This window comes from Coloeus monedula (assembly GCF_965178545.1).
Source record: "Coloeus monedula genome assembly, chromosome: 2".
NCBI lineage: Eukaryota > Metazoa > Chordata > Aves > Passeriformes > Corvidae > Coloeus > Coloeus monedula.
This window is the reverse complement of record NC_138782.1, coordinates 4,216,586-4,233,609: the sequence shown is the minus strand read 5'-3', so window position 1 is coordinate 4,233,609 and position 17,024 is coordinate 4,216,586. Positions and strand designations below refer to the sequence as shown.

The window sequence follows — 17,024 nt, the reverse complement described above, 5'->3', positions numbered from 1 at the left end:
ATTGTTAGTGGGGCAGAGTTGTGACATTGCTTCTCTCTCTGTGTGTGCACATACAGCAGAGAAATCCTTGACCATCAGGATGGTAACATAGAAGATGATGGGCTCACAGGACTGCTTCGCCTCGCAACCAGTGTTATTAAGCACAAACCACCCTTCAAATTTTCTCGGGAAGGCCAGGTGAGAAGGACACTAAGAGATCAAAAGAGTGCCTTTTTTTTACCACATTTTCATTGCAGGGCTCAATATGTGAAAGTACATCATATTTCCAGCCTTAGGATGATGGACAAACCTATACATATTCCTGTATTAACAAGTAGCCTGTACAGTGCCTTCTTTTTCTAACTATATTTAATTCCAGAATAGAGTTCTTATATCCCTGAAGTTTTATTTATTTTCATTTATTATCTTTAGGTGTTTTTACTATTGATCAGCATTAACTGGTTTAAGTCCTTAAGCACAGCTGGTTTTGACTGAATCCTGGGACAGTTTGATCTGAAAGTAACATTTAAGCACCACGTCTGTGCAGTGGCAGAGATCTGTTACAAGGATATTACATTCCACTTGTGCTTGTAAGGTGGGAGAGTGGTGAGGCAGGGGAGGTTGCTAAAAAACTTTTCATTTTGTTTTTGAGAACTACATTGTCTTAAAAAAAGCAAATTGTGTGTAAAAACTGATTCAGACTGATGGTTTTTTCTGTAGACTGTACAGAACTTACTGGGCCTTCAGTGAGGTTTGAACTGAAAAGTAGGCCCTGGTGTCTAATGATGTTGTTTATATCTTGTCTGTTTATTCTGTTACCATAAAATGGCCCTGAAGGTCATTTGATTGTCCAAATGTGACATTGCTGACAGCATTTTAAAAGGCTGCTCCTGTAGTTCTACTGGATAAGCGTATTTTACTTCTGGAGAGTTTGCAGATTACACTAGAGTAAGAATTCAGTTCACAGAGGGCAGCGTCAGGGAGGATGTGCATATTGAAAGAGATGTTTGTAAAGGTCAGATTTATGTAGCTTGGATGTATGGAAAGCTTAAGAAGAAAGGAGAGGGGAAAGCTAAGTAGAAAGGAGTGATGCTATCCAGAATCCTAAAGCACATGGTGAGCATGGAGTGTATCACAGGGAGGCCAGCAATGTGCAGTGATGAATGTGAACAGGGCAGTGTCCACAGCAAACTCCTCAAAAAGAGTTTGGCTTTACTGAGGGAAAGGGACTTAGTACCTTTTCTAAAACTAAGTCTTCATCTAGTATTAATTTTTTAAATTGTGTACAATTAAGAGCACTTGTTAACCGCAGAGTACATTAGTGAAGAGGTTTGTGTCCTGGTTAGTGCAATAGAACAGGACTGTGAAATCACCTTGCTTCCCTCTGGGCAATTTCAGTGCAAAAATTTACAGTGAAGTATAACAGCTGGATTGGCAGCTTGTGTTCTACAAATGGGGGAAGAATTCTGTCCCTTCTTTTTTTTTTTTCTGTGTGGAAAAGAGGTACCCAAGTTCAGACAGCTGCATGTCTTTTTTAGTCTATTATCTGGCATGGTGAAGATAAATAACAGTGTGAAATATGTGTTCATTATCCAAAGGCAGCCTGACTTGGTGCAGCAGGGCTTTGTGCATGAGACAGGTCTGGAAAGTTCTGCATGGTAGAGGTCTGGAAAGTCTGCAGAAGTTCCTAGAAAATTGTTAATACATGATTTATCTTCGAAGAATACATTCAAGATGCTAAATGTGCCAATTTAACTGTTTTCCAGGAGTTTCTGAGGGACATCTTCAATCTCCTGTTCTTGCTGCCCAGTCTGAAGGACAGACAACAGCCAAAGTGCAAGTCCCACTCCTCCAGGGCTGCCGCTTACGATTTGCTGGTGGAAATGGTGAAAGGCTCTGTGGAAAACTACAGGCTGCTCCACAACTGGGTCATGGCACAGCACATGCAGTGTAAGAACCTTAGTTACACACAGCTTTGGAGTGTTTTGTGGCCACTAACACTGCTCTGGGAATTCCACTTTATAGCTCTGCTATTTATCCCCCATTACCTGGGGTAGTGTCACACAAGTGTTGGCATCTTTTGCTCCCCTACCAAATCAAATCCCGTAATAATTTCCATGTCACCTGTTCTTAAATGTGGGTTATTTAGAGTGTGTGGGCCTGTTAAATGACACGTGCACACAGGTAGCATTGGATTTTACATGTATCATCCTCTTGTGCTGGATTTAATTTCTCTTTCTCCTTTCTAACATGAAGAAACATGGAATATCTCTGCACAAACCAAAGTGTATAAACCACACTGAGGTACTGGGATTGTGCTGGCTGTGAACAGCACTGTGATGTTTTCAGAGTGTGATAGCATTGTAGTTGACATGTCTGTACTCAGATATCTGCATAAAGCAGTTTAGCTGTGCCTCTTGGCTTCCATGCTTCCTGCCTTTTGGAACCACAGTTGCTGTATATAATATGGAAATCACCAAAATTTGGAGTTAGTTAATATTTTATCTTTGATTTGCAAATCCTCAGTATGCATTTTTAGCTTGCTAGATTTCCTTTCACATGCCTGGTTTAAATTCCTGTAACCTGAGGTTCTGTAATTTATTATAATCTATGGAATTGATTTTAGTACCTTACAATTCAGGAAGCAAAAGAGAAATCTGATCATAATAATGCTTTGTGTTCTATTCTCATATGCCTGGGGCCTTCCAAGGGCTCCTGTGCTCAGAAGAAATATTATGAAGAATATATTTTATGAAAATATTGGATATTTATGTTTGCTCTGAGTACATTATCTGCTGCTAAGGTTGTCTGTATCTCTCCAGGTGCAATCATTCATTTTTTACAATCAGTGTTTTCCTCACTTCAAATCTCAGTAATTCCTTGGTGTGGAAGTTTTCTGTACCATTTACCACAGTTGTTACTTTCTTCCAAACACTCTTCTGTAGGTTGTTTGTTGCATCCCCAGTTCTCCAGAGCCATCTGCTCTGTGCTCCTGCTTCATATCCAGTGTTTCTCACTTGCATGGTTGTTAATTTTGTTACAGCTGACAGAGTGCTGTTGTCTCTGTGATGTGCACCCAACACAGGACTTGTGATACCTCATTTGTTTAAGGACTTGTTATTCCATTGATGAGATCCAAAGATTGTTGAAACTGGGGTTTTCCACTTTGTTATCCCTGTAATCTTTCTAGGTTCCAAAAATCTTAGTCTTAGACCTATCTCTCCATTCTTCTTGGAGAAACATTAAGGAAAGTATTAGGAATTTCCATCCTGTCTTTAGTTTTAATGTGTTTTCTTAACAGAGAGAGCTCACAATTCATTCAGGTTGTTCTTACTGAAGAGTAGATATAGATACCTTCAGTTGTTCATAAAATTTCATGCAGTGTTTTGGATTTTGGCTTCTTTAAAGACTGATAAAACCCTTTAGTTCAAAGAGCAGGTGCTTTGCTTTCCAGCAAGGTTAAGATCATGTCTGGTGGTATGGATGGAGCAGGAGCATCATCAGAAGGTGGAATACAGAGCAGTGCACAGTCATTCTGAGGAAAAATCGAGCTTCATTTTGCTTAAAATAGAATATGAATATTGCAAGTTTGGTTTCAAGTTTCCTCATCTCTTCCTGAGAAAAAGCTGGTTTCTGTAACAACAGAGAGGAATAAAGGAGATAGACATCAACGAGCCTCAAATTTGCATTTCTAGTTAAGATCCATATGGAAGACGGAAAAACTTTATTACACAAATGAAGACAGTCACTTAAAAAACCCCAGGGTTGTCCTGAGAAAGTCCTTGTCAAATTCCTGAATGCTCTCTGTCAGATGGAAGGAGGTGGAAGATACTCCCAGCTGCTCTGTGAAGTACAAAGAAGTCAACTGATTGCTTTGCAATTACAGCTTGATGAGCTCTAAGCAGTGATAGATGCTGAGTCTTTGCATCAGAAGGGGTGAATTAGGATGTTGTAATTTAGGGATTGCAGTTAAGGGAGAGAATTTTGGATTCTTCTGCCATGCTGATGACCTTCTTTAGGAGGTGAAACGTGCAGGGGAGCTTTGTTGCAGCTGGCTGACCAGCCCGTGGACCCAGGTAAGCTGAGGTCACACCACTGAGATTTGTTGAAACAGGAGAATTAAACCTCTTTCCTTCCCTCCTTGGAGCTTCAGGGCTAATAGTTGTTTTGATGCCAATGCCAAAATGAAGATTACAACTATTATTTGTTGTGCAACAGAACATCTTGTGGGGCTGGTCTCTGAAGATGTGAGGATGCCACATAGTTTCATGAATTTCTATCTGATAGTGTGAATGGAGAAGAATCCTTAATGAGTCTTTCATCTGTGACAAAATAATTAAGGATTTAAAGTTTAAATCTTGAACTCCACGTAGCTTTTGTGGATTGTAAAATAAATAGACCATTTTGGGGGATATTTTTTCCTTTTTGAACATGTACTTCAGTAGAGGTACTGAATTATTTGTGGGACACTGTGTTTTTGGAGAATGGTATTTTTGCGGATGAACAGCAAAGCTGGATGCATGGCAGGTTTTTGTGTCCAAATCCTTGGATACCAAGGAAGATTGTCTAAGCTGGTTACCATCTTCCTGCCTGGCAGGTGAGGAGAACTTCCCCATTCTTCTGATTTCTTGACAGCCATATCAGAGCAAGGCTGATTAAAGAGTCACTCAGAACTGCCAAACTTGTGTGGTGCCTCTCTGTGTAAGAAATCCATCGCTACATCTGGTATGAAATACAGGAGACGAGAAAGCTTAGAGGGAAAGAAAATGGCTTTCTCAATCTGATTCACGTGTTGCTTTGGGGAGAGCACAGCGAGCCCCTTGCAGGCCAGAGTTGTGTGACAGGAAGGCTGCTGCTCTATCTAAAGATTTAAAAGATTTTCCTGAAGAATATATAATCCATTTTCCTTAAGATCAGGCACAGTGTGGCTCGTGCCTGTAAATGAACAGTGCATAACCAGGTGACATTTTGTTTGTGTGAGGATCAAGCTTTTCATTGTATTTCTGTTTTTGCATAGTGCACTTTGAATTGATTGTTTTCCTGCCTGTGTGATTCCTGTTTCTCACAGCTTCCCATGCACCTTACAAGTGGGATTATTGGCCACATGATGATGTTCGTGCTGAGTGTAGGTTTGTGGGTTTAACCAACCTTGGAGCCACGTGTTACTTGGCCTCCACTATTCAGCAGCTGTACATGATCCCGGAGGCTAGACAAGCAATTTTCACTGCAAAGGTGAGTGTGGGGCTTGGACAGAAATTTACATTTAGAGTCAGTGCAACTGCTGAAAAAATACAGATTTACTTCTAAGACTTACTTCTAGATAAAGAATATTTCCTCAGCAGTTAATTTGCTTTTTGTTCAGTTGGGTTCTTTTGCTGGTGTCTGAAGTGATTTTTTTTCTTAAATATGTGATGTGGTAGGTTCTTAAGGTGGCACTGAAATAAAATGTTCTAAAAGTCTTATTTCTGTTGCTTTCAACTAGGTTGATTCAGGTTTGGGTTTATGTGAGTTGTCTGTTGTTTCTTAACTGCTGGTTTGCCATTTTGGTAACAAATGTTTTTTTCATGAATGTTTATCAAGTCCCAGAGTGTGTATCTCATGCTACCAGAAGTACAGCAGGTGCTGTAAATTATCATACATTGGTTAACTTCCAGAAATGCAGTATTTTACTTTTAGCTCTTTATTGTAACAGAGAAAGCATCATTTTGGTCCCTGACATGAGCAGGGCAGATAGAATGGGTGAAACACCCTCTCTGGCAGTGACCTCATCATTTTCTGTTATTGTTAATTGCTGGTACTTGTCACTTAACTTCTGGAGATTCCATTTATAAATGAAAATAAAAAGCTAAATAAGAGAAGCTGCTGGTCTGCTCATGAAATGCATTGTGGAGACGGTTGTTCAGAACCCTCACAATATCTGTGAGTTAAAAAAAATTATTCCAAAACCACTAATACTTTGTAATACTTTCCCAAAAGCTCCTACCTGCAATAAATTCTTAGAAAGTAGAGTTCTTTTTCTCTCAGGTTTAATGTTGACATGCCAAAAAAAGTGTAAAATAAGTATAAAAACAATAAATGTAAGATTATAGACTGTGGGTTCTTGTACACAATCATTTTTCTTAATGGTCCATAATAAAGTAATTGGGTATTTATTTGAATGTTACATCCTTTTTTACATTACATTTTAATGTCTGTTTTTGCAAAGTAATAAGCAAAACCATAAGGTCTCCTTTTATTAATTTCTGTTAGTACTCAGAAGATATGAAACACAAGACCACTTTACTGGAACTCCAGAAGATGTTTACATACCTAATGGTAGGTGTGAAAGAGTATTTTAGAAAGTATCCTGGTTTTGAAGAGGGTGGGGAAGGCAAGAAAACCATAGTTGAGACAATGGACCAGTTTGAAACTGGGTAATTGGCTGTATTCTCCCAAGGAAGGATTTGTCTGATTGTTACAGGAGCCCTCCAGGTAGGCCTTTAGGACAGTCCTGCTGTGTCTAGGCCACTTGCCAAACTGATTTTGCTAAACAGTCAATAGAAACTGTCCCTGTAGAAATGACCAGAGTCCTGTGTATGGATTTTAAATATTTATGGGGTTCTTTGTGCATAGTTCAGGTGAATCAACAGTATTGAATTACAGAAGTGCTGGGGATGTGGAGATTCCCTGGTGATACAATAAAATACATTCTTTTTGTTCACTGCATTTTCCTTGCTCCAATATTTAAAGATTAATCCATTGAAATAAAGTGAAAAGTTGAGATTCCAGGATGAAACAAAATTAAAGCAGTTCACAGGTGTTCACTGCTGTTAAAACACTGAAACAATTCTGAAATAATGAAAAAAACCTGAGGAGAGTTGAGTGTCTGAACACTGGTTGTGTGTAAGAAGTTCACAACCACTTGGAAGACAAATGGGGAAAGGAATGTTGACTTGCAATGCCTGCCATGAATCATAGAAATTATTAAATTAGGTGTTCACATAAGTAGAAAATAATCTAGGAACATAAAGTCATACAAAGACTTAGCACTATTTAGATCTTGAAGAAAGACTTTATTCTAAAACAGGCAATATTTACAGGAGGTACTGTCTTGCTACATGTCCTTAAAAGAAAACAGACTAAGTCCTGCATTCCCAGTGTGCAAGGCAGCGGAATGGAGATATATTCTAAAGAACTGCTTTATACTGCAGATTCTTTTCTCTGGCTAAACACATCCTGTTGAAAACTAGATGATAACACAGGGTCTGAATGAGAATTGAGCACTTGGCAGGATTTAAGTCAGCGGTGTCCAGAAATACATAAACACGAGCTGATGTTCTCACATTTTATTTTGTGTCTGAACAGATATGCAGGAACTGCAGGTGTCACATCTTCTGCCAAGCTATTTTATTTTAATGATTCATTTAATGAAGTATTTGCTAAATATTTTAATACTTTTTTACTAATGGTATTTTACTAATTGGTATCACGATAATGGTAATCAATTAGTTAAAAGCTGCTTTGCATTTCATCAGAAACCTTTAAACATTTAATAAACTATCCTGCCTAATAAACATATTGTATGTAAAAGTTTGTCTTTTTAAAAACAGATATTCATATGTGTGTGTGTGTGGTACATCTGTGTAACTTGAAAATAAAAGGGTTTGTGTTGATTTGGTTTTGTTTGATTTCCCTTATCCAAAGGAAAGTGAATGCAAGGCCTACAACCCAAGGCCTTTCTGTAAAACCTACACCATGGATAAGCAGCCCCTGAACACTGGAGAGCAGAAAGATATGACTGAGTTCTTCACTGACCTAATAACAAAAATAGAGGAAATGTCTCCAGAACTGGTGAGTTATTAAGAGGGAGCAAAAGGGAACTCGAGAACTTAGGGGATTTGCTCAAAATTTCCTTGACAGAATTTATTCATTCATTCCCAGAAAAACACAGTGAAAAGCTTGTTTGGAGGTGTTATCACAAACAATGTCGTTTCTTTGGTAAGTGTTCCTTTTCTACCCTTGTCTTCTAAAGATTTTTTTTCTAACTTCTCAAAGCAAGTGATTTCATTGCTTTTCTCTTCTGTTTGTTTAGGACTGTGAGCATGTGAGTCAGACAGCTGAGGAGTTCTACACAGTGAGGTGCCAGGTGGCAGATATGAAGAATATTTATGTAAGTAGTGCCAGGCTGAGATGAGTCTCGTAGATCTCAGTTACAAAGGGCACAAACCGCTGCCACACGCTTGAAGGTGTCGATGCTTTTTCTGCACTCTAGTTTTGGGGTGTTTACAGGTTGATACTATGAGGCAATTTAGTTTCATCTTCTCAGTGCAGTGTGCTATCAGCTGGGGCCATTTGCCATTGACGGTTGTTTTACAGTCAATAATCACTATTTATTTCTGTTCTAAACATGCTGTGGCCACTTTATGTAGAACTGTAAATGTCAAAAGATTTAACATGTTCAGGTAGTACTGCTTATTAAGTTAATTTAAAGCTTACACCAGCATAATTCTATGTTTTCAAGCTTTTAAAACAATCATTAATCTCCACCCTTGGAATTTGAATTTAAAGGACTTGAATTCTTTGAGACAGCTTGGAATATTGAGTACCACTTTTATGAGTTGGATCCTTAATTCTGTGTACGGGTTATGAACTGGTTTTTCTGTCAAACTCTTAGTTCAAGTGTTTGCTCTTCTGTGAAAAATTTTGGGGCCTTTTACCACCTTTCTTTTCATAACTTGTGGAAATGTCAATTAAAGTAAAATTGAAAGAGGATTTTGGAAAGCAGGCCATGTAAGCACAAGATAAAAATATCCAAGATAAATGTAAAGTCCTTTTTTTGGTTTTTCCATGCAGGAATCTCTCGATGAAGTAACTATTAAAGATACCTTGGAAGGTGACAACATGTACACGTGTTCTCATTGTGGGAAGAAAGTCCGGGCTGAGAAAAGGTGTGACTAAGGAGAAATAAATATTCTTAATGTTTCTTTTTAGTAAATTACTAGAATTACACTTGGAATAACAGTAATCCTTTAGATGGAACAGGACTGCTCTTTCATTCAGTTTATACCCTGTAGGCCTATAAGGATGTGATCCCTGTGCAAATCAGAAATAAGAAGGAAATCAAATTTCCAAAACCAAGAATCTGAAGTATCTTAACAAAAGATGACAGAAGAATGTCCATGACCTTTTTTAATTAAAAAAAACCCCAGAAATCAGTACCTATTGAAACATTAGTCCTGGGTTTAAAATATTAAATTCTTTCAAAGGTTGGTTGCTCATTATGCAGGATAATTGTTTAAGTTTCATCCATCACCCCAAATTTCTTAATTAAAATCATTAGCTTTAAAAATATTTCCATGTTTTGAAAAGTCTGCTAATAAAGAGAGAGTAAATAAAAATGTTATGTTGTCTTTGTATTGCAGCTAACAAATTTCTTCGTTAGAGTTGGAAAGCCTCATTGTTGTTTTAAATGACATGGGTGAAAGAGTAACTTACTTGAAAGTCATTATTGCAAATTTTATGAGATTTAATGCAGGAGATGTTCTGCCTTGAAGGTTCTCTTTTGGAAGATAGTAACTCCCTGCAGTGAGGGGATTTGCATTGTCGAATTCATTGACGGCTCATTTTATGATACTATTTTAGAAAACTGGTTCCTGCCGTATGAGTAAATTTGCTGTTTCTTCCAAGGTACAATGACAGCCTAAATAGAATTGTTCAGTGGGCTAAATGTGACCTTCCTGCTGCTGGTCAGTCTGCCCTGCTCTGGGGCACTGTGAGAGCTGGATTTTGTACTGATGTGTCTTAGCAACAGATCTCCAATGTTACAGTTGAAATAAATGTTTAAGTTCTCTGTGAAAATACAATTCACCCTGCTAAGGTTTTATAAGTCATGGTTATTTCTGATCCTTCAGGGCATGTTTTAAGAAACTACCTCGTATCTTAAGCTTCAACACCATGAGATACACATTTAATATGGTGACCATGATGAAGGAGAAAGTCAATACCCATTTTTCATTCCCTTTACGTTTGGATATGACACCCTACACTGAAGATTTCCTCATGGGAAAAAACGACAGGAAAGAAGGTATGCTCATAAAATGGATTCAGCAAGCTTTGGCTCTTTATCTGTGTATCACCTTCTGTATACAGAACAGAAGCAAAGAAAATCAAACATAGCTTTAATCAATCTGTATTCCCAAAGTCTCACACTGTGTTTCACATAAGAAAAACAGCCAGTTTTTGGTTTCATATACTGTTCAATTTGAATTAGTCTTAAATTTGTTTTTAAAATATGAGAGAAATTGCAAATAGTTACATACAGTTTGTGGCTGATGTTGAAGTTTGGGTGTTTAGGAAATAACTGATTAAATACTGTATTGAATTATTTCAGGTTTTAAGGAAGATGGTGGATATTTGAAAGAAACAGAGAGTTACGAGTATGACCTGATCGGCGTGACAGTTCACACAGGAACAGCAGATGGAGGGCATTACTACAGTTTTATCAGGGACATTGTCAATCCTCATGCTTACAAAAACAACAAGTGGTGAGCTATGCAATTTATAGTTCCATATTCTTAATAACTAAAGCTTGTTGGCTTTGTTAGATGCAGTTATAGAGGGGGTACATCCTGGAGGTTCCTCTGAGAAGCACAGGATGTTGGACTTTGATAGGTGTCAGGATATTCGTTTATTAGCCTACAAATTAGCATGTTGTAACCAGGAGAGTTGTGTGGTCCCTTGGACACAGGGGTGGCAGGGAATGCTGTGCTGGCCTCCCCAGAGCCAGCCTTGCTTCCTGATGGGACTAGATTTGAGTTATTTCAGTACAAAAGATTTCCTAGATTGTCCTTCATAAAATCTACTTGGTACCTTGGATGAGGATCCAGCTGCATTTATTGATGTAGAATTGGGGAAAGGGAAGGGACATGGTCATGGAAAGGAGGAGGGTCCTGCTAGGAGACACAAGAAAGCAGGGAACACTCGGCCTGTAATTTTTGGATGTGGTATCTCCATTTCTCACTGGAGCCCTGGAATAGGAGACAAGGTTTCCTCCTCTATTCCTGTTCTCTAGAATAGCTGGAGCGTTTTTGAAGCAGGACCAGCTCGTGACCTAATCCCTGCTCCAGTGGGGATCCACAGCAGTACCTCCTTCTCTGATCTTCCTAGGAAGAAGTCACTTTTGGGACCAGATTTTCATTTGCTGGGATCTAAACAAGACATCAGAAATTAATGGGAATATTTCAATCCAAGGAATCATTGGAAGTGCTCATCAGGCTTTATTTGCCCTTAGAGATGAGCAGCAGTTGTTCCAAGGCTTCTTCCTGTCTTGCAGGTACCTTTTCAATGATGCTGAAGTAAAACCCTTCGATTCTGCCCAGCTCGCTTCCGAATGTTTTGGTGGAGAAATGACTGTAAGTTTAACCTCAATTTTTGTCATGTTCAACTCTAATGCCTGTTACAATCTGGTACAATCCAGGTCTTCTATGAGGTTTTAAAAGAAAGCTAAAAGAAGTAGAGTACAGGTATTACTAATGAAGCAAAGTTAATTAGTGAAGTGTCTCTCCAAAGAAGAGGTATTTCTTTACTGTATCTGGTTTTTATCACACCATTTATTCAGGTGTAAAAAAGTGAGTTTGCAGTTAATTTAGGAATCCTTGCTTGGGTGGCTTCTTTGTTCACACCACCGATGAAGGAATAATTACTTCAAGCTGAGGTGTGCTCTGGAAAAAAAAAGAGCATTTTGATCTTTGTCTATGCCTTGTGTCACTGCCTGTGACATCAGTTGGAATATTTTTACACACTATTAATACAAACAATACTCAAATGTTCTCAGGCTGTGCTTGAATCGATCATTATTTATAGCTGTGTACATGGTATAAAGCACATTATAAATAACACAGTATCTTACTGAAGCAATCCTGGGCATTAGACAACTTTTCTTGTCTGGGAAAGACAATATGCTGAAATAAAATCAAAAAATTCCTTTGTTTGGCAAATGGATAAAATACTTTTCGGTGCCTCTGAAGAAGAGGTGTCAGTGAGATGGATGAGCCAGGAAATTGCTTGGGATGGAGGTACAGTATTGCATAGCAGATTTGAAAATTCAGAAGAGGTCACTATAGAGGAAAAAAAGAAACAAGACTGCTTTGAGCAAGAACTAAACTATCAGCAGCCCTCATAAGTGTCATGAAATAAATGTGCAAGTGAGCTATCACAAGCTGTTAGAAACTAAAGCATTAAAAAGCTTGTAATTAATGGATTTACTTTCTTCTTGACAGACAAAAACTTATGATTCTGTTACTGATAAGTTTATGGACTTCTCCTTTGAAAAGGTATTTCTCTTCCAAACCCTTGTTCTATGATTATATTTCTGATTTCATGATTTCTCTCTCAAAGCAAAAATTATACAGATGTTTTTTTCTCCAAGACACACAGTGCTTACATGCTGTTTTATAAACGGATGGAGCCTGAGGAGGAAAATGGCAAAGACTACAAATTTGATGTTTCATCAGAATTGCTGGAGGTACAAGTTGATTTGTTTTAACACCAATTTTAAAGCACTCTAGAAGACCCTAAATACATCAGAAATCTGAATAAACATAGGAAAGCAAAAATAATTTAAATCACTAAGATGACAGTCCTTTATTTTCACTGTCTTCCCTAGGAGATTGTCATGGGATAGGAAGGGAATTAGGATTTACATTTCACGTGAATTTTAGACATTTTCTCATTCTCACCTTTATAGGGAATATATCCCTTTTTACCACCTGGAAAATCCAGTGTCCCTGCTCCCTCTGGCCAGAAGTGTTGTTTCAGCATCTGCCACATTTTAGATTCTTAATTGAAAAAGACTCTTCATTCCTAGCCAGCAAATCAGATCATGCTTTTTCCCTTCTCAGTCTTAAAAATATTAATAGATTTTATCAGAGTTAAATGTTAAAACTATATTGCTGTGAAAACCACTCTGAACTGATTTGATCAAAAACATCACTTTGGAGAGAGGAACAGGGGGACGTGGCATGAAATCCTGTTCTGGTTTGATGATGGAGATTCAAATCTTACTCTTTAGGAATTTACCAGAAGTTCTCAGGGCTCATCAAGCTTTGGGTTAGACTTCAGCTGTGGTTCTTCTTAAACTTGTTGGACCAATTCTCAAAATCTTAGCCTAAAACTCTGAATAATTGAATTGTAAAAATGAGGTCACAGAAAGAGAAGAAGGTTTGAAGCTCTGTTCTGCAGTCCCATGGCAGGCAAAACCAATACTTGCTATACTATGAATAAAACAACTTTGAGCCAGTCCTTTAAACTAAAGTGCTTCCAGAAATAATTTTTCATACAAAAAAAATTGGTTTTTTTAGCCTTGGCAATCATTTAAATATTTTTAAAATCATGCTTAAGTAGTGAAATAAACTGCTTTCTTGTATCTGATGGTAGCATTTTTTCTTCAGTGGATATGGCATGATAACATGCAGTTCCTTCAAGACAAGAACATTTTTGAACATACATATTTTGGGTAAGTTTTTCTTTAAAAACGTAATATTAATGCTTCTTTTCTTCTTGCAGAGTATCATTATTTATTTTAATTAACAAATAAAATTACTGACTCTAGGTTTATGTGGCAGTTGTGTAGTAGCATCCCAAGCACACTACCAGATCCAAAAGCGGTTTCTCTGATGACAGCAAAGGTAAGGATTTCCAAAGTATCTCATCTTCTATTAACTATTTCCTTGTTGACATTTTAATTCATGCATTCTAAATTAATGGTGCCATTTTTTTTTCCAGTTAAGCACTTCCTTTGTACTAGAGACATTTATTCATTCAAAGGAAAAGGTATTCTATTTACTTGTAAATTCTCATTAAGTAGCTGCATGAATCTAGTGAAAAGCTTATCTGTACTTCTCATTCTACAAGTGGGATTTTGAGCTGTAAAAGTAGCATATATGATGCAAAGTTAGTGTTTAGAGTGTCATTTACCACATTTATAGTGAGCACTGCACAATGGAATAGAAAATGTATGCGAAAATGTATGGACTGGTATTTTTCTGTAGGTGCAACTTATTATTAGTTCATGAAATGTTTATTGTTTATAAAATGTGTTGTTTATAAGATTTGGTGCTTTACTGAACCACTTAGAAATGTTTAAAGATTATGCTGGAATTCGTTATTTGAAGTTATAGTTTTTTCTGTATTTCTTTTCACAGCCTACAATGCTTCAGTGGATTGAACTGTTAACAAAACAGTTTAATAACAGTCAGGCAGCTTGTGAAGTAAGTGACTTAGGAACTCAGCAAAGTACAAACCAACTTTCTATATATTGTTTAACTTTCCTGGAGGTTCGTATCCCTGGAATATTTTGGACTATGAACTACTGTATTTGGTATATTTGTGCTCTATGAGATGAAATTCATCCTGATTACTGCAGATTCTGGGGAATGACTTAACTTTTATTTGCAGAAACCTATGTTGAGATTACAGACCAAAATCATTTTGTCACTGGAATAAGAGAGAGCCAGTGTTACAAGCTCTTGATTTGATTAATTATTATTTGGTTAATTATTGCGCAGTGATTTCTGTTTAGATTAAGTCACACAAGAGACATGGAAAGACAAAGAATTTGCTGTGGTCTTGTTGAAAGCAATTTTGAGATACTGAAGAAAGTTTGATAGTGTTTCTGTGATAATATAAATGTCCAAGGAGCCCAGCACAGACTGTGTCCTGCATTAGACTCATTCAGTAGAAAGGAATATAATCCATTATTCCTTTATAAATTGATTCTAGGTTGATAAATTATGTGACATTCATTATTTGGGTGTACAGTTGTCTCAGTGGGGTGTAGTCCTAAGATGTTTGAGTGAAGACATTTAATATAGTAAGGAATTCTTGGCTACAATTAAAATAAAAGGAAGAACGTTGATTCTTTATTTTAAACTGTTTTTCCTTGTGACTTGAACAAAATTCTGCGAGTCAGAAGACTGAGCTGTATTATTTGCTGAGTCTGACTTGGAATGAGTCATTCTCTGTTAGTTTTATACCTTTTGGGTCTCTGGAGGCCGTGAGGCTTTTCCACGTGTTAAAATGCAGAAGGGATCTAATTTGGGAAGCACTGTCTAATCCTATTACTCTTCTACAAGATCCCTCAGCTAATGCTTTATTGTAAGCATAGTTTTTATTCTGTTGACATCACTTTGCAGGACAAGTGTGTTCTTCCAGATAATTTTTTAATGGCATGCAGAGCACAGGGATAAGAAGATACCAGATATAAAATTATATTGCTGTTTACTGCTATTGATCTTTATTTCTTTATTCCTCCATGCACAGAAGACTTTTAGATTTCCCTTGGATTAAAACTTGCCTATTCCTTAATAATAGTAACATCGATTTCTCTTCAGACTTTAATATCATGCAAAAAAGAAGATTGGACTAGAGCAAGTGTGGAACAAAACTAACACAGTATGTATCTTCTGCAGTGGTTTTTGGATCGTATGGCTGATGATGATTGGTGGCCAATGCAGATTCTAATAAAGTGTCCCAATCAGATTGTGAGGCAGGTAAGAAAAAATGTTCCCTTCCAAGTCAGGTGACTGCTTGACCTGTGACCAGAAGCAGACAATTACAATGGCAGATCCAGTGATTCTGACAGTTTTAGTGAATACCTGTAATTGTCTGATTCTTCTCCATTCTTGCAATGATTTAGGGAAGGTATTTGGCCACGGCAGTGTGACTGTTTGAAACAGCCCCATCAGAGCTGTACAGTCAGGATCACTAAATCACAGTAGATGCAAATTAAGGTTTCTACGATTCCCCCATGATCTCTACAAATCTGAACACTTTACATTAAAAAAATTGGGTTTTTTTCTGAATTAGTTCAACAATAGTTCATCAAGATCCACATTCAGAAGACAAAAAAGAATAAACTGTTTACATTCAGTACTCCTCAAAGCTCCAATTTGAAACTTCTGTAATAAGTTTTTGTGGGTAGAGTTAATTTTACAATATTATGCCACAAAGCTTTGTTAATACCCTTTTCTGGAAATACTTCTTTTTAAAAAAACCCATATTAGTAGCATTTGGACATTGACAAATACAGCTATTAATAGTGTCACTTACAAGTATACTTACTTTTTTTGCAAGTTGCTAAGGTATAAACTTTACAGTTACTTTATCTCAGCTGAATTCTTCAATTGGATTTCTGGTTATTGAAGTGATACTTCCATACAGACTCGTACATCGTTTTTGTATGCAATGCGTCAGTGAAGGAATATATTTCATGGGAAAACTCTATGCAAGGTCTTAGGCAAGGTCTGCTCCTCATGAATGCTTTACAAAATCAAAATTACTGGAGGGAATTTCCTTCAAATTTTCACATTAATGCCTGTGAGCCAGCAGCAAAATTAAAAAGCATCTTGCCAAAAATATCAAAATGTTTCAGAAAATAGAGATAGAAGGAAAAAAAGAGTCATGTTTCAGTGCACACCAATAGTAAAAGCTGGGTTTAGGGTTCCTTCATGAAATCTGTCCATAAAAACCAGGTTTGACTCTTCTGTTAAAATATGATCTCAGCTTTGCCTTTCAAACTTTCAAGCTGTGAAGAGCTGGCAGTGGGACTTGGAGACGGAATATTCTTTGCTTAGGAATGACATATTGACCTTTCTGTAAAGGACTGAAGATGTGGAGTTCATTCCCTTCTCCGTTTGCAGATGTTCCAGCGCTTGTGTATCCATGTGATCCAGAGGCTGAGGCCAGTGCATGCACACCTTTATCTGCAGCCAGGAATGGAAGACTGGTAAAAGAAACCACCTGCAAACTTCTCTTTAGTCCCTGCATTGCTGTAGCTGCTTTTATTAATTAATTACTCAAAATAGTCATGTAAAGCTGAAATAGTGCTAATTGTTCTTCATTATTCTGCCCAAACTGCTCTGATTTATTGAAAAATACCAGTAGGTTTGCAAGAGGCACTGTCAAAGAGACATTGTTTGAAATATTTGCTCCCTTAGAGTAGGTTTTCAGCGTGGTCTTTATTTTCTCTGTCACTTGGACACTGCAGGTGTAAATCTCACTCCTTAGAC

At 37.4% G+C, this 17,024-nt stretch overlaps 1 protein-coding gene across 14 annotated transcripts in view; it reads left to right on the top strand.

Annotated features, from left to right (window-relative positions):
* Nucleotides 1-17,024, top strand: part of USP34 (ubiquitin specific peptidase 34) — a 111,827-nt gene that overhangs the window by 75,436 nt on the left and 19,367 nt on the right. For all 14 annotated transcript variants that reach the window (XM_082276605.1, XM_082276607.1, XM_082276611.1 and 11 more), the window contains exons 41-59: nucleotides 57-177; nucleotides 1,746-1,929; nucleotides 5,048-5,211; nucleotides 6,229-6,294; nucleotides 7,663-7,809; nucleotides 7,900-7,956; nucleotides 8,051-8,128; nucleotides 8,812-8,906; nucleotides 9,870-10,042; nucleotides 10,349-10,502; nucleotides 11,291-11,369; nucleotides 12,237-12,290; nucleotides 12,386-12,481; nucleotides 13,407-13,471; nucleotides 13,568-13,643; nucleotides 13,741-13,788; nucleotides 14,160-14,225; nucleotides 15,426-15,506; nucleotides 16,656-16,741. In XM_082276605.1, coding sequence (XP_082132731.1) covers nucleotides 57-177; nucleotides 1,746-1,929; nucleotides 5,048-5,211; nucleotides 6,229-6,294; nucleotides 7,663-7,809; nucleotides 7,900-7,956; nucleotides 8,051-8,128; nucleotides 8,812-8,906; nucleotides 9,870-10,042; nucleotides 10,349-10,502; nucleotides 11,291-11,369; nucleotides 12,237-12,290; nucleotides 12,386-12,481; nucleotides 13,407-13,471; nucleotides 13,568-13,643; nucleotides 13,741-13,788; nucleotides 14,160-14,225; nucleotides 15,426-15,506; nucleotides 16,656-16,741 — 1,890 coding nt within the window. The remainder of the gene's footprint in view (nucleotides 1-56; nucleotides 178-1,745; nucleotides 1,930-5,047; nucleotides 5,212-6,228; nucleotides 6,295-7,662; nucleotides 7,810-7,899; nucleotides 7,957-8,050; nucleotides 8,129-8,811; nucleotides 8,907-9,869; nucleotides 10,043-10,348; nucleotides 10,503-11,290; nucleotides 11,370-12,236; nucleotides 12,291-12,385; nucleotides 12,482-13,406; nucleotides 13,472-13,567; nucleotides 13,644-13,740; nucleotides 13,789-14,159; nucleotides 14,226-15,425; nucleotides 15,507-16,655; nucleotides 16,742-17,024) is intronic.